Source organism: Punica granatum, chromosome 2 (assembly GCF_007655135.1).
Source record: "Punica granatum isolate Tunisia-2019 chromosome 2, ASM765513v2, whole genome shotgun sequence".
Classification (NCBI taxonomy): Eukaryota; Viridiplantae; Streptophyta; class Magnoliopsida; order Myrtales; family Lythraceae; genus Punica; species Punica granatum.
This window is the reverse complement of record NC_045128.1, coordinates 26963057-26987197: the sequence shown is the minus strand read 5'-3', so window position 1 is coordinate 26987197 and position 24141 is coordinate 26963057. Positions and strand designations below refer to the sequence as shown.

Genomic DNA, 24141 nt, shown 5'->3' with positions numbered 1-24141 from the left:
TAGTCCTGTTGACGCGGCTGCCTACCTGTCCATGTTACGACGTCTTGGCCTTGGATGGCAAGAATTTATTTCCTTTTCTTTTCTTCCGTTTGTCTTAAAGAACTTAGCCCTAAGTCCCAAATCGAACCGTAAATATCATATATGAGACTATTCACGCTCCTTTTCTCTTCTCCGTCATCCTATACTGCTCCAGTTCCACGCGAGTGTGCTAATGGAGTCTCCGCATGCAATGCTCCCATTGTGCCATTGTCGAGAGGTTGCAGCGATGAAGACACAAGGTAATCCAGGTCGGAGGTTCCTCGATAACTAAAATTTCGAGGTAAGGTTAACAGTATAGGGAACTTTTAGGGTAGCAACTTAGACAGGTAGCCAGCTAGCCACGTCAACAGAGCTTAACATCGGGATGTTTAAATTAACAGTTTGTACAATATTGCTACAAAATAGAAATGATTTGTCGTTGACTGTTACAATTTTTTAGTTTTGTATCAAAATTTAACATTGGTAAAACATTTTAAAACTATTGAGTAATTTCCCCAGTGGGGCTAAAGTGGCAACGGCCGTTCATGCCGGCTTTGGACGGCGCCTACTTAAGCATCAATGCTCCGTCAAAGCCTTGCGTGGGCTTATTGATGTAGCAGTCAGAGCATAGTGGGCGTTCATCGTGCTGACAAGCTATGTCGCCTATGCCATTATATTGAAAATAAACGTATACCAATATAAACATCATATCTGGATCGCTGGTCGACATCTATCTACCTTTAGGTCCTTCACGCCAACTATCTGCTTTTTATCGGATGCAATACGAAACATGCCATCACACGGAAATGAACATCGACATATCAGTCAGGAAAACAATGTCCAAATAAATAAAATTTTCTTTTCTTTTTTCATAAGAGGAGAATGCAGCAACAGATGAACAAAAGAACCATATATAACTGTGTCTTCCCCCTAATATATTTTATTTTATATGATATATATGTGGATATATCATCTCCTGTTTCCTCCACCATTCCCACCATCACCATGTGGCTTTTAATTGAAAAAATAACACAACCACATGGTATCCAGGGCATATTCTGTCTGTGTGTCTCTGCTTTTAGGAAGAGGGACTTTCTTTCTACGTAAAAGACATCTTTTAATCTAAAAATTAAAAGGAAAAAAAAAGAAAAAAAGAAAAATCAAAACCCCAACTTCCACCAATTATCCCAACACCTCCAACTTTTGTTCATTGTAAAAAGAAGATGATTCTACTAAGAGATATACAATTTTACAGATTATATGAAAGATCTCTCACCGCCTCGAGATCGTGTGTGGCCACTGCTACATAGTGGGTAGGGGGACCTGAATCACAACTGTAGCTGACCAGGGCCTCTCCTTGATGTTCTTGAAGGAGGCCTGCTGATGTCGGACGCTGAAGGTTGCTCTTCAGATTTTTGCTGCTCCTGCTCCATAAAGACAAACGAGTGGCTCTTTACACGAGAAAACAATACTACACACTGAACGAAACAATCATCATCCCTTAGAGAAGCCAATGAGTGCGCATAGATCACATTAATCTAACTAGCCGTTTCAGATAGGATATCTATGCAAGTACCAGGATGTGCTATAAATATATTCTAGCAAACGACCAGATGTAAGAATGCAAATTATTCTCTTTATTTTCTTTTCCCTCCTTATCGCAATTCTTTGCACTAGCGAAGGCCTGACAATCTGCCTCAAGCAACATGTCTAGGGCAGAGGTCAACCCGTCCGGGGCAGATTCAGTCCAACGTTGTATGGATGCAAATTATCAATCACTAAAAAAAAATGCAAAAAAACGGGGGAAAGTATTAAAAAAGGTCGAGTACAAGCTGTTTTTGTTTTGAAAGTGTAGTCTGATCCGAATGTTCAAGGGATTTTTAATCCTCTTCGGGCATTGGTAACACAGGACCTGTTTGTGAGATGGATTCATTACCTACTAGTCCCATCGCATATCTAATTTCCCCAGAAAAGCACCTGAACACACTAAGTGTTCAATTTCTTCTGAACCCTATCCCAATATTTCATTCAGAATATGGCAGACCACTGCTGCCGCTCAATCGAGTAAATAAGGCTAGGAAACCAGAAATAAGCTTGACAAACCTTTGATGAAGTGGGATTATTGCGATGCTTCTGAGACTGTAACTTCGCATGCAAGCGATGCTGTCGCTGCATTTGCTCAAACTGCTGGAGCCTTGCAGCAAAGTTGATTCCGTTGTGCAAGCTCCCGCTGCTGTCTTGTCCCAAGTCACCATCCACCATGATCTGTGATCCGCTTGGCATGTGCTGGAGTCGTTGAGAGTAGGGAGTCCCTGAAGATGTTCTTCTAATTTGCTCCCCACTAAAGGAGTATGGAGGGACGGTCTTCAATCGTGTTCTAAGTATCTTAAAGGCAGCACTTTGCTGCAAACAGTAAAAAAAGAGGAAACAAGAGGAGACAGCAGGATGAGAACCAACACATATGAAGGTTTTCACAAACAGAATACACCTTGACCAGCCATACTTGTTCATGGATCTTTAATTGGCAGAATTATAACAGAAATCAAAGAACATATTAGACTAAATGTGGCATACCATCAAGAATGTTATGGGTAACTCCAGAATATAACGATTAATTTTCGTCCTTTACTAGATTAAAGATGCAACAAAAAATGCCATCAACAATGTTCACCCAAAGGAATGAAATTCCTTCAGCTATCAGAGCAAAAATCATTTGATCTGAATACGATCAGTTGATCTAAATATTTCTTTATTTGTAAATGATACAGATAACATTTGGTTTAACATAAGATCAGCAAAATAAGCAGTGTGAGTGCAAGTTGGAAGAAGGATGGCACTTATTTTCCAGCCAAGAAAAATTTTCTGCGATGTAGTTTCATGTACTTCAATAGGTCCCATAAGTAACTACGTCGGGCAGTCAGTAGAGTACTCGTCTCAGAACATCGTATGGTGGAATTAGGCCTACTTAGTTTGGTAGTTAATATCGCATTCGTTTTGGATCACTAATACAACTTGCTCTTTCATATATTATAATATGTGCATATATATACATATATATATATATATATATATATATGAAAACGTAACTTACCCAAAATATATATATATATATGAAAATGTATGTGGCAAACAACATTTAGAGGAAATAACTCAATACCAAAGACCTCTATTTAACATCGATAATTTGAATCGAGAAATAATATACATTCTAACATGGAAACAACTGCTAATAACTTCTGTTCTTTCCAGCTGTAAAATCTACAAGCCTACTGGACCCCCATTTGCTCTAAAAATATTTTCCAGAATTCGCAAATATAAATTAATAAAAGACAATTAGATCGGGATGGTCCTATTCTGGTCTCTTTTGTTCTTTTTGAATTTTATATTCGTTCTCCTCAGCTTTTCATCCTCGTCTTAAAAGAAGAATGGTGCCAGGGTTTCTGGATCTCTGATCCGAAATCAAAAAAGCAGAATTACGGGGGTTGTAGCAAATTAGGTAACAACATTGAGCTATTCATGCAAACTGCTCATCCTCCTATTTAAACAAATCATCATCTGGAGACAATAGGGTTGGACATATATCATATTTACCTGTGGAAGCAGCATTAGGAGCCCATACAAAACCTTTAGCAACCATGTGTATCTTCCAGGATCAAGTAGCTGCAGTGAAAACAGAACATCTTACTATGCTAATTATTTATTGTTGCTGACTTCATAACATCTCAAACACCTGTAACCGTCAAAAATGGTAAAATCCCTGAAAACAATTAAGGCGGATGCCCATGTTCATGAATGCAGGCAGTAAGTTTGCTGGCTACTTATTCCGATAGGCAGAAAAGCTGCCAGGTAAAGTAAAGGTTGGTTAAGCAAAGAAGCCATTGTAACAAAAAGGTCAAAGCATTCTTATTGCCTTTGCCAGCATACCTGTAGTTTTTAATGAAACAAGACGGGAACAATTTCTCTTAAGCAAAAATGGGAATTTATTTCCAACGGATATATCTGAAATCATTGAACCACCAGGTATTATGTCTTTTCAACTTCATTTCAACAATACACCTGTTGGGCGTTAGGTATTTTCTTTTTTCTGTTTTTGTTTTTTGGCAAGGCAACTCCCAATCTTTCTTCTCTGTGAACAATATCATGGAAAGCCTATTAACAATCCAATCAATTGACAATTATTAAAATGTAGGATGAACAAAGAACAACAGAGACTATCAAATGAAAGACAAGTATTCTCTGCAATACCCATATGTTACTACGTGTCTAGATCCGACCATAAGATCATCACAGTAGATTAAAGAAAATTGAGAAACAAGATAGGATGCCACTCTTCATTGTCTAACCTGCAACCTAAGATAAGCAAATATTGGTGTCTCCAGCAGCCGAATTAATTTATCCAGCTGAACTAAAAATTTGACATTGATGTCTTCTTCACCAAGTGAGCGAATCACAGCACTTGCATGCTGATAAGCCTATCAAGCAACAAAGAGGAGATCACTAATTGCAGACATGTGCAACATTTAAAAGTATCCCATAAGCAAGGGCTTGGCAGAATTCACATATAAAAAGATGACCCTTGGGAAAAAGGTAAAGGAATCAAATCTAGCAATTCACCAAATCTAGCAATTCACTATTTTCCTCTTACGAGCATATTGGTTATTGAGAATACGGTAATCATAGAACAATGAACCTATTGATTCAACTATCAAGAGAACAACTGATTTTCACAAGCATACAACCTAGATGGATCAGGAATTTTATATATTGTTAACAGGTGTTGCTTCTTTGCCATGGGAAATGAATTCTTAATTTGGTCTCCATTTTCAGATTTCGATTTCTCTTCTTTTTAACTCTTTTGCATTCTTATTCTTCTTATTCTTATTATGAGCGAGACAATTCTATACCATTTCTGGAACATAATTCCTGCATCTTATAGCAAAACTCCCAAAAAAGCTGGTATAAAGCTCTGACGGGAGATGGAATAACCCATACTCCCGTGTAGTTTGTGATATCAAACAGAAGGATGCAACAAGTCAAGTTTTTTAAACTGGTAAGAGGACTATGTTGACAAGACAATGATGATCATAGATGTGAGAAAATTGGCAAGGGGTGAAGTGTCCTGACCTGAGCCAATAAGCAAAGACTTATGATTGCCATGGGCGAGTGGCACCACGAAGCATACAAAGATACAAATAAGTCTTTCCCAGTGGCATTGGTCAGTGATTGTTTCAACAGGTCACGCAGTCCGGCTAACTCTGACGAAGTAAGCAATATGAGATTTAAAGCCTGCAAAGGAGAGGTGAAAGTAAGTAGCTCCATAAATTTCAAATCAGATGCCAATATCACTGAATTATGGGTGGACGAGCGCGCAAGTGCGACAGAGAGAGGAAGAGGGAGTCTGCTACAAATAACAGTCAAAAACCTGAACCATTGTAGATGCAAAATCCAAGTCTGCTTCTCCTTCCAGTATCATGGAGAGTTCGCGGTAGACTCTTTCAGCATCTAAGAGAACACAAAGCCTGCGAATTATCAGAGCACCACGCCTGGTGGGGGAAAAAGTGAAAAAATGAGTTCCAATTCAGATAGTGTTGATATAAAAGCTATCTGCACAAACTGCATAAGATAAAAGAAAGACCATGAATAAAAATTTGCAAAGAAGAATGAACTGTAAGAATGAAGAAATAATACATAAACTATGAGACTTACTTCTCCAGAAGAGTATTATCCACCCGAAAATTGTGCACAAGGAAAACAACAAGCTGCCGGAAGTGCAGCTGATCTTTCGCAATGCATGCATGAATCTCGAGAACAAGGAGGACTACCTATAATGTAAAGCAACAGATTTAACCAATTATTCATGGGTTGTGATACCCAGTGTTTCCATATGGAAGTGCTCAATCTGACACCTCTTTATTTTTCATTCACTGAAAGTTTTATAAAAAGTTAGATAGTATATTCACATAATATATGATATCAGAAAATAGATTTACCTCATCTGATTTATCTGATAGGGCCTTTAGAAGGGTATCGAAGATGTCATTCAGGTAACACAAAACCTGTTTAATTGTAATATTAGTATATGATGTGATGCTCCTTTAGAATAGGAAAAGAAGCACACAAAGGCAAGTGTACGGAAGAAAATTGAAGGTAGTACATGCAAACCTAAGTAAATAACCTAGCAAGCCAAAGAAATAAATTATCCGTCACAAAAGAATCTACAACTCTCCTAAGCCATCCTGAACCTCCACATCTTTAAGAACAATTTGACAATTCTTTCAGAATTTCCATTAACTTGCTCAATATCACCAGCATGCCTCAATCCCAACTAGGTCCAATATAAGATAGCCAGCAGAAAGAAATAACTTATTCGCATAGCAAGAGACAGCTGCTCACTGCAAGGAGCCAAAAGGGCTATCAATTAATGGCATGCATCCTCTTATATAGAAGGTAGAAAAAACTGTAGTAATAACTGAATTGCACCGCCTCATGGGAACTATTTATATATCTGTTAACCATCTAATATTCTGAATAATCAATTTGCTTCATCTAATACATCTAAAAACACTGCCCAGATCGTAAAACATCACTGTTCGAAAGTTGAAAAGTCCCAACTCTCACTCCAACACAGAAGGTCACACTTAGAACTAAGATAACACAATTTGCAAAAAGTCAAAACAGACATGCATGTACCCATTTGGATTTACCTCAGGCCGATGTCTGTTTAGGAGCGTTGATATCCATTGTAGTGCTTCAATTCGAGTAGCCTCCCACTCACTAGATAATTGCCTGAGTAATCATCAGAGCACATTGTTACGGGACTACATTTCAACACCCTGTCTATGCAATTTATCATCGCAAGAAAATTAAATGAGCATCCACTTAAACACTTTTCTCAAGATCCTAACTCACTTCTGGTCATATCCACTCAGATACAGAATTCCTTGTCTTATAATTTCCAAGTAAAGAATTTTATGCACTGGTGTATAACTATCCATCACAATCCTATAGCGCTATCAAAAGCCCTATGAAAGGCATAAAAGCCAAAAGGAGATATTTTCTGAGCTCTTTTGTAGATATCAACAATAAGACATGCTCATGGCTAGCAATATCAAGAAGACCAGTTCTATTTCATTCCAGTCCTGAAACAACATACCTCCTTGCAATGGATAGGATTGCTTCGACATCAAAACCTTCGGCAGGATCAGCCTTGATTGCACGAAGCTCTTCATTGGTTTCACGAGCAACCTAAGACATGAGTTTGACCATAGAGTTACCATATGTTCACTTTATGTAAAAGGAGTATGGATACACATAATATGCTCCAAAAATGGTATGCTAAAAATAAGGCGAGAATTGAAAGAACCAACACAATCTTGCAAATCAACTTACAACTCTAATTTTCTCTTCTTTATCAGATATGCAGGGCAGAATAGCTCCCAAAATATCAGCATAATAAGGAACAAGCTGATCCCCACCAAGTTTTACAAATTCATTTATCTGCAAAATAGAATGCCATGAATAAGTTTGCGTATCACAAAGTAAAACTGAGATTTATTCCGTCCCAAACTAAATAAAGTGCTGATACTCAGATTACACTGATGGTTAATAGTCAGAAAATTCTTCACGGTTCACATATGTTGTCATACTTACCCAGGTAATGGCTGTTAACCTCGTGAATTCATCTGGAGAGTCCGCTCTCTGAACCAGAATTTCAGCCATGCGACCATAATCTACAGACTTCAAGAGTAGCACTGCTTGAGTCAGAAAATCAAATTTAAACCAAAATTTGGGAACATAATAGAACTGCCAAGTGGAAGATAGAAAGTATAATACAGTGCTAGGAAATGAATATCAATGCCACTATTCAAGCAAGAAACAGAAATAGGCTAATATTATCTTTCTTTAAATAATAGGAAATAGAAAGCTCAACACAAGCAAACCGTATTATAATGATTTATATGTACAAGGGAACATGATAGTCAACTAAAAGTAGAAGCCTTACAGGAGAGTTTTTGATCTCTTGAAGAAACTCTGAAAGAGCAGAATCCGCTTGTTGCCGTATTTCATGGCTAGAGTCACTCAACATATTAAATAAGCCTACATAAAGGAGGTATCCAAGTCAGTGTACCTATTATCTTAACCAAAAAAAGCCAACGAAAGTTTTTAAAGTCAGTTACCATCAAGAAAGTCTGGAAGAAAACCCAGCATATCTATGTCTGGAACACTGTCCAATACTGTGATCCATCCAACCAGAAATTGGCGGACAAATGGGTTCAAGACATTCATACGCTCTCTCAGCAAGGGTATAAATTCCTCAATGCTGTTTCAAAGAGAAAAGATAGAAGTCAAAACTACATCAAAATCCAGAACATGTATCACTATGACATGGCTTGTCAAAAACAATCTCTCACCTGAACTGATCACTTTCGGTAACAATGTCCTGTTTCATTAGAGGATAAGATTTAAGAATTCGCTCAACAAACTGAGATAACAAGCAAGTGGGAGTTTCTCTTCATGATGGAGGAGATGTCACTACCTTTACAAGCCGATCTAATAAATGAGCAGCACTTTGTACATTGGCATCTGAATCAGCGGAAAGCTTACACAAGGCATCAAAAATCTGATTAAAAAATATTATAAAATCCCCCCTTACAACCTGTGAGAAGCAAAATACACCTCATTAAGACCTGAATATGTTTTTAACACATAACACGATAAATTATCAAAGTCCAGTGTCGTCAATTTTTACCTTTGCAATATTATATAAAGCTTCACATGCATAATACCGAACTCTGCTATCTTGGTCAGAAAATGAATTAAGCACAGGTGGCACAATTTGCTGGTAAGAAGGAAACAGAGATAACATTACGACACTTTCATAATGAAGGAACATAAGAAAGAAGACAAGAAATTACTTAAAGATGCTTCAGAATATGCGGATTGGTGAAGATAAGATGGTGCTTGCTCTTTCATGCCAAATGGTTTCCAGATACTATGAAACATCATACCTCGAAGTTTCTGTATGAATCACATTCCAAGATACTAATGGCAATCTATTCCGCATATCATGTAATATATGCAAGCAGTTAAAGCAAATGACACAACCTCTGTAGTCTCATCTACTTAAAGCAAATGATAATTGCAGGCACGACAACAGAACCTTTCCCTTACTTAGTGTCCAATTTCAGCTAAAAGGTTCATATATATGATCGTATGGACAGGACATGAAGGCCAATATCCAAAAGAGAGGAACTCTGACATCATCAGTGGAAAGATCAAGTTAGAAGCCCTAAGTCCAGTTGCAAGCCCCAATGTAATATGGAAATCTTTCCTACGACCGATCATCACAACAACTAAATGTAATACAATCTGTCTATGACACAGTTTCGATGTGGTACATCACTGTATTTCTCGCAACAATATACCGCCAAAGTTGTAGGCAAGAGTGCTTGTTTAATGACTCTACTACTAAAGTCAAAAGCACATTTCTATCCAATCGTAAATCAGTCTGTACTTAATATAGAATCATCTCCACACTACTATGAAAAAAGGGGGTAAATACTTAATTGTATGTATCAACAGTTGCAATTTCTCACCTCGAGATGCTGAGCTGCCTCAGTACTCAAGCCCACTGTCGCAGCAGCCAGTCCTATCAATCCTCCCTGATCAAAGGAAAACCCTTTATCAATATAATTCACTCCACTCGACAAACCGAGAACAGTGAAAGGCAAAAAATTTCATAAATTGGGGCTAATAGATAACAGAGAAAAGACTAAAAGTAAAACGAAAAGGTTCTGAGGATCCGCAGATCGATATCCGCAAACCTTCCGATGATTGGCCTGCGGAGAGTAGGTGAATTCCGTGGTGAGCAAATTGATCACAGCCGTAATCTTATCGTGATCCCCAGCGGCAGCGAGCTGCCTCACAATCCCCTCAATCTGCAAAACACGTACATCACACAATTGAGGATTCAGAGCACCACAATCAGCGTGTATCGGTGGAATTCCAGCAGAGGGAAACAGTGCAGAGACCTCGAGAGCAGCATTCTTGCGTTTCTCGTAGAGCTTATCGGACAAATTGCGAAGCAGGGAGGTGGAAATCACGTTCAGAGCGTCGGCCATAGCAGGACCCCAATGCTCCAAAACCCTCGGACGGACTCGGGACTCAGATTCCCCAACTGTCAGAGCCGCTCGGTGGTCCCGTCGGGCTGGAATCGGAGGAGCATCTCGGAGTCGGGTACAGAGCTAGGGTTTTCAGCATTCCACTGTCAGAGATCGGCCGATTAGCAACGGACGACGAGGAAAGAGAAGCGACTCCGACTCTCTCTCTCTCTCTTCTTCTTTCTCAGAGAGGAAGAAATTCAGATGATATTCGATTTGACGAGGGAGGGAGGGAGGGAGGGAGGAGGAAATGGAAATTACGCCCCAAAATTTTAGATCTGTTTTTAATCGTCGATAATAATTAATGCAGGGCATGATGAAGGAAGAAGGTGGTGTGGAATTTTGAGTTTTCCCCTTTTTTGTTTTTTTTGGCCAGCTGAGGTTTTTCTTCAGTTACATATTTTATACATATATTTACTTTTGTTTTGAATTGAATATATTTATATATATTATATTATATTTTAAAAAAAGATTGGATATATGTAATGTAATTTTTTATTACATTTACATTTACATATATTTTACATCTTTCCTTTTGTTTTGGATTGTATATATTATTATATTTTTTAAAAAAGGACATATGTAATGTAAATTTTTTATCCTACACGAATGGTAATCTCAAATTAAAAAAAGATTAATTACACCATGACATTTTAAATTTTTTTACCAGATATCACATATCGTGATATTTTCACAAGATTGCACGATATTTTGAAATTTTTTTACAATATAGCATGACGTTAATTTTTTTCGTTGAATGCTTAACAGAAAGCTAACGTAACCGATGATGTGGACTTACTTGTACACAATTGGATGTTTTATAGGCCCCATTCCCTTCTCCCCATATGATATCGGGTAATTTGCTCTATAGAATATAATATTTTAAAAAATTTTACCTTATAACACATAAGATGACTTTTTTTACCGGATCGCATGATAGTTTGAAAAAAATTTTATTTCTTACTAGCAGAATTTGAAGGACTAGTTTCTGTTGGGGTTCCCTTTGGCCTAATTCCATGCATCTTTCTCGTGCGTTGTCCTTTTCCTTTTCGTTTTCTCTTCATCTTCTTTCATTGCCATAATCGAGACTAGGGATACCAGCAATACTTGTGAATAATAGATGAAAATCGATATTTAATTGTCGATTTTAGAATATAATAGATGGTGACGTCATGTCAAGTAATAGGTGATTTTAATTATTTTATCCAAAAAATATAATTAAAATTTTAATCAAGTAACATAATAATTATCAATTAATATAAAAATAAATTAAATTGCTAATTATATTATTTTAATGATAAAAGGAAGCAGTCAAATTAAAAATTGGGAAGAGGGGAGACGTGAGAGGAGGGAAAATTTTATATCGATATCTATATATAATATAATGCCCATACGATATTTCCTATTTATGCTATTTGTTCAAAAATTTGAAATGGGAGCTTTTTAGACATTGAATTTTGTATAATAAATGTAATAAATTTATATAATTTTCTTTAGAGTAAACAACGAAGAAAATCAATTGTTAATAATAATAATAATATCTCCATTTGACAAACCCTTACCCAACTATCAAAATAGAGTAGCACGAATACAAGTATATACATGTGTATCAATTATTATTGTATATAAATAAAGTATCATGATTATGCAATAATAACGGTTTCAATTTTTTCAAAAGAATAATTTGGGAACCTATTGATTATAACAACTAATTGCAGAGTTGATCATTCGAACATTTCCATTCATAGACATGGGTCTCGGACATGTGAATGGGGATATTAGTTTCTCTTGGAAGGCAATTAATTTTATTAAAATTGCAAAAGGAGCTAAATATTATGATCTTCCTTTTTTTTCAACCCTTAGTTCAATAATTTTATTCTTTTCGTCTTAATTATTATTATTTTAGAGATAGAGGACTTTTTGGAATTAATTTAAATTACTGGTTTTGATTTATTTATATATTTATTTGTAAAAGAACACGTTTGTTAATCTAAATTGTAACCGTATATCTAAATTTTAAATCTTGATCAAATTAATGTAAATGAATAACAATTGATAAGATTTTTGGAATTGGTTAACCGAGAAATTTCTCAAACAAAAATAAAAACAAATCACCCGCATTGCGTGTGCTTATACGCTAGTAAGGGAATGGTTAAGGGAAAAAGGAGATCAGTGGGTAGATTTTTGTAAGTAATTTGATCAAATTAACACTAAACTGATGGTTTGTAATGATTGAAATATATTTAATATAAGCAATATTAGAAACAGAAAATGAGACAAAACTCTTCACTCTCCCTTTATAGTCGTCCTAGATACCTGATCCGTACACTACCCATGCAGATATTATGAATTAAAACTATTTAATAAAACCCTAAAAACCTTAGTCTTACCAGATTAGATAGAATTTTGAAGGAAAGATAAAAACAAAGTGAGGTGATGGTGAAATAGGAAGTGAGGGGAGAGGGAGGAAAAGAAGGAGAAAAAAACAAAAGAGGAAGAGGAAAATGGATGTGTAGTTATTTATTGTATCAAGTTTTTCTTTATCATCTAGTTTCCATTAATTACAATCATTTTGTCTAAATCTATATAACCAATTTAGTTCTTTCTGTTCATCCAATGTCATATACGACTGTAGCACCTCAAATCTACTATGTTATAACTGGTAAATAATAAATAAATAAATAAATAGATAGATAGATAATCAATAAAAGTAGAATTCTCATACGAAATTGAAATATAACAAATAGAGAAAATACTTATTGCTATAGATGATTGAACGGAACAATAACAACTCATAATTTACTATGCTATATCAATAAATAAATAAAGAATGGGAATTCTTATGCAAAATAATAATAAAAACAATGGAGAGAAAAGACAGAAAAAATAATTATAGTTTTGACGAACCGAATGAGAAAATCCCACGACTCATGAAAATTTATGCAGAATATATAAATGAACTGAAATTTTATTATCGAATGAAAATAGAAAATAGGAAGTTGTTGATGGAGGAAAACATCACTTTCCTTTAATGAATATATATTAGACTTATATATTATATTCATAAAAAACATAATTAAGTATTTCAATATTTATAAAAAAAAGATCGATTTTCCTAATATTTATAATACATATTTGACGTTTGTTTTTATATGTATAATTTATATATATATATATATATTTCCTTAACTGTATATGTATATATTTGAAGACATATATATATATATATAAAATATTAACTACGTTATTTTTTAGGTTTCTATATATTTTATATGTTTCTATGTATATAGAACTTTGATTTATTTATAGTATATATAATTTTTTCGGCATGAATCTTGATATTCGTAAGTCCAATCGCATTCCGACTAATCAAGTCGAGCCGGGTCGACCGATTAAGAGGTAAAACTCTCACAGCGTGAATTTTCTGCATTCACAATAACTCAAATCCGATATCTTATTTAAACAAAATAAACGTCGAACCACTTAAACTAAGTCACGTTGGTTATAGTATATATAATTTAAATCCCTTCCTTTATTTTTCAAATATATTATATATGTATGCACGCAATACAATAGAAAGAAAATTTCCTATAATGTAAGGATAATGTATAGATTCTATGATATATATTGTATCAAATGAAATTTCACTAAACTAATATTTATGGGAATTATTAACGAAACTTTCTTAATATAAATGATTGATATATTTAAGATATTATGTGTAAAGACTACACCATGTATATTAATAATAGAAAGCTCTATCTTAATAGGAAACCGTATTGAAATTATATCATTGAAAATTCTTAAAAATTTATAGGTGTTGATGTGTTGACATGAGAATACTGGCTACGTTTGATTTGTTAGTGTGATTTTAAAATCATGATTTTGATTTTGATTTTGATTTTGATTTTGATTGTGGAAAAAGACAAATAAGATGATATTATAAATTTGATTTAGGAAACGTGTATTTTTATTGTGTAGTGTATTGAGTTAAAATCAAAATCATGATTCTAAAATCAGCCTAACTTTTCAAACGCAGCCTTAGAATTTCGATGATGTGACAGCGTGAGTAAAGATGATTTTAATTTTGATGAGGTGACTGCACAAGACGCCGGCTCGGGACTTTGTTTTCATATATATATATATTTAATATGGAAACAGTAAGTGAGACTAGACTTTTTCCCATTCCTTTGTAATAATAGATGTTATGTCTCATTTTTTGCAGTTGCAACTTACAAGGAATATTATTCATACAGCAGGATTCATTTGAGTATCATGTTTGCATTTATTTATGGGATAAGGTTTCTTGTCATGTATGGTGAAATTTTTTCATTTTGTGTTGTGATGTGAAAAGATTTAAAAAATGCTGTAATTTAACTTATAAGAATTATGATAGATAAGCACATAGCTTGGACGCGAATCTTATATATATATATATATATATATATACACAGGCTCTGCGCATACTGAAAATTTGTAGGACTTAAAGTATTGCGAAAGAAAATATAGGGGTCACAGGAAGAGTAAGAGGAGAAGTAAGATTTGAGGGGATAAATGAGAGAAAAGAGCTAGCCGGAGATAATGCGAAGCTTTCCTTTAATTTTACTCTTTTAATCTTAATTTAAATTTGGCTAAAAAAACCTTAATCCAAGTTGAATAATTTATTTTGCTATATAGTATAGATTATAATATATATACTAAGAAACTCGCCCCTTGTTACCGGGTATTTATATCTTATAAAGTAAAAGATTTTACATTCATAATTAGATTATGATGATTTCAAAGTCGTTACAGTTTTTTTTTCATAGTTCCAATTTATGTTATAATTTATGGTGAAACCTCCATAATATACTTTTTTTATTTATAATCATTCTATATGTGAATATATATCATTTTATTATATAATAGTAAAATGATGTTGAATTAATATAGATAATTTATTTAAAATACAGAAAAATTGAGAAATGATTAAAAAGACCATTATAAAAGATAAAAATCAACAGAATTACATGATATCAAGATTACGTAAATGTGCCAATAACATTGAAAAAGATTATGATGAATTACGGGTAAAATATTACGTTCAGCTTTTGGCAAGTCAAATTTTAGAGTATATTAAATTTGTTGAAAATTTTATGATGAATTAAATAACTGCCCTGTGCAATCACAATCACAAACATCTCCTCTATGAAGCCACACGTGTGTACAAGCCACCACGTGTCATCCCTTCCCTTTTGTCCCTTACACCATGTCCACCGCTCCGCCCCCCATCTTCGAGGAATATAGTCACATAAATAATGTCATTAACATATTTATATACAAGCAGAAAAGAGAGAGAAATTTTAACCGAGTAATATGAATACGAGAAACACCAACGAAGGAGGAGGAGTAGAATATCAGCAGCAGCAGCAGCAGCAGAAGAAGAGGAAGGAGGAGGAGACCCCGTTGATGGCGTTGAACCATGTCTCGAGGCTGTGCAGGTCGGTGGACAAGTCGAGGGACTTCTACAAGGGCATGCTCGGGTTCGTGGAGATGGAGCGGCCCGATTCGTTGGACTTCAATGGGGCATGGCTGTTCAACTACGGCGTCGGGGTCCACCTTGTGCAAGCCCGGGACGAAGACCGACTGCCTCCTCTTGATGAGGCCAGTCAACTCGATCCCATGGACAACCATATCTCCTTTCAGGTTCGCACCCCGTACGTAACCTTTTTATTTATTTATTTTGTTTTGTTTTGTTTTGTTTTTTTTTATGTTCTTATCCGGGTCATGAGATGAAACGAAAAGCTAATATATTTAGAAGCACGGAAGTTCCATTTGCAATTCCAGAAGATATACACGTGAAAATGTCACCTAATTATAAAAGCTCACTATATTCATTGCATGATGTGTGATCTTTTATGTTTAAATGTCGGTCTATGCGAGAAAGAGGGCGTGCGTCTTTTGGCCTGCAAGAGTTTTTGATCCTTGCGTTGAACTATCTATGCATTTTATTAGTTATTAAAATTTTTATTTCGTTACGGTAGTATTATGAACTTCTTTATAATTGAAAAAAGAAAAAGTCCTTTATGCCCTTTGCTTAAACACAAATTCTGATGTTGTTGAAGAGTGGAACAACATCGCATCGAGATATATAAGTTTTCTGCTTAGCAGTATAACACTTATATACGAATTTTTAACCTGTGTATGTTGGAAGGCATATAGTGTGGGACGAGATTATATTGCAACAACCAATCCGGATCTCAATTGGTTGTTCAGTCTAGTTTCATCAACTGGATTCTACAGAGTCCTCCCTAATTAAGTCAACTGCTCCCTGATTTTTTGCTTCTTGATTGTAGTGCGAAGACATGGAAGCGATCGAGCGGAAGCTGATGGACCGTAACATCAAGTACATGAAGACGACCCTCGGAGACGATTCCCAGTCCAAGATCGATCAGCTCTTCTTCACCGACCCCGATGGTTTCATGATCGAGATCTGCAACTGCGAGAACCTCAGGCTCATTCCTCAAGGCTCCCTGGGTAAGATCAAGCTCCCATCCAATCAACACAATCCACCCGTCGAGCTCGGGAAGAAAGATGATGCACGATTTTAATCGATTTCATTATTGCTCATAGGAGAAGTGATAGGTGGGGATGACAGGATTTAGTAATGCCGACTGACGTATACCACGGCAAAAGCCTCGAGCAGGTAGAAATATATAGTCACTAGTCTCCCTACTCATTTCAGTTATGGAACTCACGTGTTAGGAGCTGAATCGGAACTTAGTTGTTGTATTGTTCTTGAGTTGTTAGCATTTAGGTCTTTTAGGCCATAATGGCCATATCGACGTATTAAGAGGGGAATGTCTCACGTATCTCTTGTGGTTCAAGGGGATATCTTACTATTGTTGTGATGGTGCCTCTCGTGTTTGAGGTAAATGACGAGAAATTGAGAAGGCAGGTATCATAAACAGTACTTGCTCTTGATTTGGAATTCAATGAGAGATTAAGTTCAATTTTTGTTAGTGAAAATGATATTGGACTCATTTAAATCCAGTCTACACAGAACCTACTCGAAATGGGAGGTTCTTATAGGTTCCGGGTCTATCCATTACCTAATGCTCTTGCTTGCAATTAGTGTTCCCATATCCTCTTTGCTAATTGAAAAAGAGAGGGAGAAAGTTAAAAAGAGTTGATCTATGCATCCATCAACTTAGCATGGGATTGATTATATTTCAATTTATTAATGGATTCATGTGAGCGGTAGTTGCTCTCTTGAAATTTTCGGAAATTTACATATAAGTTTTCAAATTTTGATTAATTTTTTTAATATTTGCCTCTAACTCGGAAAAAAACTATCTTACTATTCGCCCTTTCTAGAATCTCATTTCCTTTTTAAGTTCAAATCCCGGATCTGTCCATGATTCCAATTATCTAAGGGGAAAGCTGAGTCTTCTAGCCATTGCCCACCTTTTGTTTCATGAAAGGGTAGATGGCACTTTTCAACTTTATCAGTTCCATCCCCACGCGAAAGAGCTGAAAATTTGCACTTTGAGGTCCTAAAAGCTTCTCTTTCTTTCACTAAATGTAAGTGACATTTACCTCAACTGTCTTAAGACGAACAAGATTTATTGAATAAGAGCCAATGGTTTCATAGCTTCAGATGCGTCAAGTCTTGAATCTTTGACCTCCCCCACCCGAACCATTTCTGACTCAAATGGGATGCAACTTAAAAAAAAAAGAGTTTACAATTTTAAAAAATGAGAATTCTAACATAACTTCGAATCGCGATGACACACTTGGTACGTCGGTTCAATTGTTTAGCATTTCAGTTCAAGTGTTTGGTATATCTACTATTTGTGGTAAATTATATCAAATACTAGACATTTAAATTTAAATACTAAACATTTGAATTGAAAGTAAAAGCAACAAATACTTGTACTAATCATGAGTACTAAAAGTACTAAACACTTGAGCTGAAATCCTAAATGCTTGAGCTAGAAGTATTAATACGTATTACCGTGACTTCGAGTCATGCTAGAAAAATGAATTATTAAAAACTTCCGTGCCTAGTCCTCCCTCTTCGGGCAACATTATTTCTCATTCTACACTTCCGTGCTTCTCCTCTTCAATAGCACCTCTGCAAATTTAACACAAAATCAGGGGCCTTTCGATCATTACGAGAATAATAATATCCTAACGATCAGCCTTTATCTCACCATCTATCTTGCGACATTCTAGTCCGATCACCACCAATATAGGCCATCTTGTCCCGCCTGCTAAACATGGACTAAGACGGGTAAAGCCGTTACTTCCTACAGGTTTGAAGTTGAAACTGGTGAAAAGGTACAGCATCTTCTCTAAGCTCGCAGCTGCAGCGATACACTCCCATTCTCGGATTGGATTACTTTCCCTTTGCTAAGGCCCTTTCGTAATTTCTGTACCTGACCAAGTTTTGATTCGAATGATCATTCTTCACCACTCCAAATGAGTTTGAACCTGTCACGAGCATGTGCTTGATTTTCTCATCCGCCAATTCGCCTAAAGGTAAGCTGCGATTTGGAATTTCGAAGTAGAACTGATGTCTTAAGCATGGATTAATCACCCCCGGTTGGATAATGAGTTGCTTTTGAGCTGCTCGATGTTGGCGAACTTAATGAGGACGTGAGGGGCCCGGCGGAGTAGGATACCCAGCTGGAAATGTCCGAGGAAGTGGAGGAAGCAATTGATGACATAGTTAGTTCGAATGGATCTACGTGAATATGAAACCAAGTTCGGCTTTATATATGCTCAGAATGTTTTATGTTTTGTTTAATCTCATCCAGCAGTAATTCGTTTATTTGATCGTATCAGACTGTTAAGAGATGGTTCGGGTTTTCTTTGGCTTTACTGTGGTTTTATGTTCCTCAGCAAAGAGATGCTTCAGAATAGCATCAGGGATATATTTCCTTCAATTTGAAATATAATGACTAGGGAATCTTGTGAACTCTCAGTTTCCATTTCCTGGATATAATGTTGAGTGCAGGCTTTAGTATCTGTTTTCGTGTTCTGGTTCGATCTCTTCATACCGAGGAACATATATAGGAATTCATGTCTTGGCTCAATTTCCTATATATATCCGTCTTAATGCTTTCTCGATTCTTGCTCAGCCGCGATCGAAAACTTTATCAGGGTTAATTTTCATCTTTATAGGTATAAAAGTATTTCATAAAAACTAATTGCAATAAAAAATAGAAACTTATGGTTCGCAATTTGATTATACTATTCGATTATGTGGACCCTCTCCCATTTTTTCCAAGAAACTCCATTTTGATAGACTTGCTCCAGACTTAAGGAATCAGCCTTCTAGTTTGATCGCCAGCAGTTCCTGCAAATAAGCTAGAAGCTGCAAATGATGAGTTCTGCTCTTTCTTCCTCAATATATCACATGCCAACTCCCTGATCTCGTTTCTGTCGACGAAGTCCGGATTAATTCATTCGGGAGGTATGCTGGTTCTTCTGCAAGATCTGATTTACCAGGTAAGTCTCTGTTTCGTCGATGAATCATAAACTCGTGAAAGAACCGCCTAGAGTTGATAGCGTTGATAGATACTTCAGCATGCTAGGATGACACTTTGCCCTTCTGCCTCGTGCGCATAACCATTAGTAACCAGCAATGGGCTTATTCTTCAAAACTGCACGTGTTTTTCCAGCGGAAGTGACCTAGTTATAGAATTCTGTCTGCATATTCTGGTTATTCGGAGCAATTTCCTTAGTTTATATGCGGACTTGTCACTGCTTTGAGGTTCTAACGCAGCGGTTTGTACCGTTGGCTGTGATTACTCTCACTTGGCACTACTTAAAGCTGTGAGATGGCTGCGATTTATCACAACTGAATCTTTGATTTATGCATTTATATTTGTACTATTGCTGTATTTGCATAAGAGGCCGATAAGAGACTTTGCTGCGCGTGATATTTAAAATTTTATCCATACTTTCTTAGAGCGGAATGTTTGCTTCATCGTACATCTGTTGGTCATATGAGATGTTTTCATCATGCACGCTACGGAGGAATTTGCGAAGTAGCTGAAATTTCGTTTCACCCCATGAATTCAAAGCTATATCCCACAAAGGATGAAGAGTTTACGATTTATCGTCATAATAATGATTAATGTCAAGCAGGAAGTTGATTTCATCCATATTTAACCTCATGCGGAACAATACTAGCTTGTCGCTGGGACTGATCCAAAGGGGAACAAGATGATCGGTGCTTCTCTCGGGGTGCCTATTAGAAATGAAAGGGGGGCCAACAAAATCAATGATTATAAACTTGTATATGACACAACAAACAAACTATATATCATAAAAGCTCAATTAAGTTCATGAGTTTCTCGAGTCGAACACTGTTGAGTTTGACTCGGCTATTGAGCTCGATAAGATTGAGCCTAATTCGAGCTTTCCTCGAAACCAGACAACGTTTGTATCAGCCCGAAATCCAATTAGCTTGCATGAGCCCGTGAAGGCCTTCAGGCCCATCACTGAAGGCCTAACCCACCTCATACTCCGCCTGCACCCTAGCTACTATCTTCCTCATTGAGGATATATAAGAAATTCTGGTCAGGCAACCCTATGATATACACATTTTTACTCCCTCTCCATGCAGTAAGCCGTCCAACTTGGGCGTTGAAGGGGGTTCTCAGTCACCGACCTGATCGAGAACCTCTCTTGCTGGTTTAGTGCGACAGCCCGACTGGGAGGTGCAGTCGAAGAATTTTCCCACATTAGGGGGGTAAAGAATTTCATCGAATTATTCTCATAGATCAGCTAGTGGCTGGTTGAGGAAAGGAGCAAAAATTTACTTTTTGACTGATAACATTCACGGGTCGGCAAGAAAAGAGAACCATTTACAGCAGCATGCTTAGGCATCCCCATTTTAAATATATAAGAGGGCGTTTGGATTTAGAGTTAAGTTGAGTTGAATTTTGATTTTAATTGATTTGTAATGATTATATTGTTAAATTATGAAAAAAAGTGTGAAAAAGTAATGAATAGTTGAGAGAAAGTAATGATTGTGTTGTTGAATTGTGAAAAAGTAATGAATAGTTGAGATAATTTAATATTAAAAATTGAATTGAATGATTAAAAAAATTAAAAAATTTTAAAAAATAATGATTGTATTGTTGAATTGAAAATAAGTGGAGTTGGGTTGAGTTGAAAATTTTTTTAAAAATAAACACACCCTAAATGGCGCGGTTCAAGCGTAATTAAGACTGCATCTATGGGAACTTTTTTTTTTTCGAGTGAGTACCCCGATATTAGGAAGTCCATTGGGCACCTACTAATCCAGGTTGAGTCGGGTCGGTCGACTAAGAGGTAAAACTGATCTCACAGTGTAGATTTTCTCCATTTACAACACTCGAACTCGAGACCTTACTTGAGGAAAATAAACGACAAACCATTTTAACCAACCCACGTTGACGCATCTACTTCAACCTTATTGCTCATGTGTGTGAGGTCCTTAAATTTCCATATAAATAGAGGTATGACCTTGATTTCAGGATATTCCATTATCGAATATTTATCTCAAACTTTTACTTTCTCTTGAGTCGCAAGTACATAATTTACTTAAGCATCTGAGGGTAAAATCGGACTACAAACCCCCCCGATTCGAACAAGGTGTTTCGGATTGAAGGTCATATATATATATATATATATAAATTTGGAGGGGAGGAAGGAAAAGTATTCGGATAAAGAGTGTCTTTCTTCCTTCAAATAATCCATCTATGCACATTAGGAGTTTTTTTGGTCCGACAGAAACAATCCATTTATTATCAGTTTAGGACAACAGTTGCTATTTGGACTAGACGAAGGATTAATATTAGGAGAAATAAAATCGCTCATTCCAAACGCGCTCCCTCGATGCAACTGAACATCATGTGACAATGGCGGTCTTATTTGCCTTCAAGGAAACACAATGTTAAGCTTCCTCGGATCGTCTTGGCTGCCTCATGACCATCCCAGATTTGATAATCAATGTGCCTTGGACCACGACGTCTCAAGTACTTCACCACAGGTCCGAGAAAGGAAAGGATGAAAGGAGCACAAGGAAAGTTGTCGGAGCTTTCGGACTGTCCGTAAGGGTAACTCTGACAGTTACAAGACGGACTACATTAGTCGAACATCAAGGCAAAATAAATTTTCATGGAGAGATCGTACGCTTGGTAGTTTTGTTCTTTCAAATCTTCCTTTGTCCGGCCATTGGCATAATTCGGAGCAACTTCTTAGAAGCAATACAAACTTATCTTTTGTTGGAGTATCCCTCCAGCAACGGCAAGACCAGAAGCTTCTTCCTTTTGTCATGTAGGCCCCGACCAATTTTATCCAGCTGCAAGGGTCGAAAAAGGGCAAATACAGCGTGTGATTCCAATGAGTTGTTAGCTTTTTCGGTTTGTAATAATATGGCATCAATAAGTCAAACTTCCGACTAATCCAATTCAAATTTGTCGGTCCACTAAGGAATAATATTTTTTCAATAAAAAAATTTCTCTATTAGACAAAGCCCGAACCTGAGATTTTGTTTAAGGGAAATAAGTACCGAACTAGTCGTTTAAATTTAAGTTGTTCAAGCTTCTAGACATATGCTCGGAAAATTAATGCTTTCTGCCTTTTCTTATGTGGCTGGGAAGTGCCCGAAGAGATACCTTTTCCTATCTCTCTTCTCCGCTATTAAGATTAACCGTACATGTGGAATTAATCGAACATGTTTCAGGAAATTTATGGAATCTACATCACACGAGTTTCACAAGATCCTAAAGGGTGGATTGGATTGAGGATAGCTAATTCTCCCCTAAAATTTTGAGTTCTTAAAAAAATTTGCATACTGTTCTTCAAATTTTTATAAAATTCTCTATGTTCTTCCCCTAACTTAGAAAAGGTATCATTTTATTATTTGCACCTTAAGGACCTCGCGCCTCCTAACACTACTAGAAAATAATAATGCAGTGAGGAATAATTAAAAAGATTGTCAAAATTAAAATCAATTGGGTAATTAGTCAAGTTATTAATACCAATCTTCTCGTATTTTGCAATTTAATTGGTATTTTTTCACATCACATTACAAGGCAGGATATCAAAAAATCTCTCCACGAGTATGCTAGGTACGGCATAGATGACCTATTCAATTTTGGATGGCTTTTGAGAGAGATTGGGATGAGCTTCGATATCCATGACTCCCTAAATGGATATGCCAACCACATTTATGTCGTTGCAACTCCGTGACCATCTGACCCAACAACCTCGAAATAAAGTTGGACTGTTGGAGGACCAAATTACAATATTCTTATAGAAATCTGATCCTTTTTCTTTTTTCCTCGGAAAGTAATGAGTATATATTCAATACGGGAAAGAGTTAATTATAAAATGCCCAAGAAAATGAAAATTACAAGATGGAAACAAATGGATGGGTCCTCCTGGCAACTATATGGAAAAAATAGGTGAAAAAACACCAAGCAAATTACCACAAAACAGATGCAATAACTAATCCGAAGTGCTGATCAAAACCCCTACCATCCCACATGGTCCGCGGTATAAACCAAGGGGAGGATCCTCAAGCCATAATTTATGTGAGTGTCGGCCATCTGAACTTGACGTTCTGAAAAGACATCGATATTAGAGCAAAGCGGGAGGGACCTTGAGCCATTCTCGTGCATTACGAGCTCATCATGGTGTCGGGTCGACAGATCATACCAGTAATTTAGGCCGGGGAAGACACCGAGAGCCGACTAAAGTCGCGCACATTATACTTCCTGTTCATAAACTCAAGTTTAATAGCGCTTTTAGTCAAGAAACGAAGGAAAAGATAGGCTGGACGGAGAGATTTACAGAGAGAGGGCGCTGGAGAGAATAAGCAAAAGGCGCAATTCAAAGTGGATTTAGAAGTGGATAATTATTTTAATTGCTTATTTACCCCGAAATAATATATTTTATTTACTTCAAACCCACAAGTGGA

General features: G+C 36.4%; 2 protein-coding genes across 3 annotated transcripts; one reads left to right on the top strand and one right to left on the bottom strand.

The window, feature by feature from the left end:
• Positions 1-913: 913 nt before the first annotated feature.
• LOC116196198 (protein VAC14 homolog) lies at positions 914-10468 on the bottom strand. Its single transcript, XM_031525801.1, has 20 exons — positions 10050-10468; positions 9843-9956; positions 9615-9680; positions 8768-8857; positions 8555-8674; positions 8430-8458; positions 8196-8338; positions 8021-8115; positions 7669-7755; positions 7408-7515; positions 7172-7263; positions 6723-6804; positions 6009-6074; positions 5725-5840; positions 5441-5561; positions 5143-5304; positions 4362-4490; positions 3610-3678; positions 2122-2421; positions 914-1442 (listed from the first exon to the last, which is right to left on the bottom strand). Exons 1-20 carry the CDS (start codon positions 10137-10139, stop codon positions 1347-1349), a joined length of 2175 nt encoding a protein of 724 aa, XP_031381661.1. The 5' UTR covers positions 10140-10468; the 3' UTR covers positions 914-1346.
• A 5027-nt stretch (positions 10469-15495) lies between these two features.
• On the top strand, positions 15496-17170 carry LOC116194997. Of its 2 annotated transcripts, XM_031523941.1 has the most exons (3): positions 15496-15863; positions 16514-16694; positions 16791-17170. In XM_031523941.1, exons 1-3 carry the CDS (start codon positions 15534-15536, stop codon positions 16820-16822), a joined length of 543 nt encoding a protein of 180 aa, XP_031379801.1. In that variant the 5' UTR covers positions 15496-15533; the 3' UTR covers positions 16823-17170. The 2 variants fall into 2 exon arrangements, with proteins under 2 accessions (XP_031379801.1, XP_031379800.1); XM_031523940.1 differs by having other exon boundaries at positions 16514-17170.
• Positions 17171-24141: the final 6971 nt, after the last annotated feature.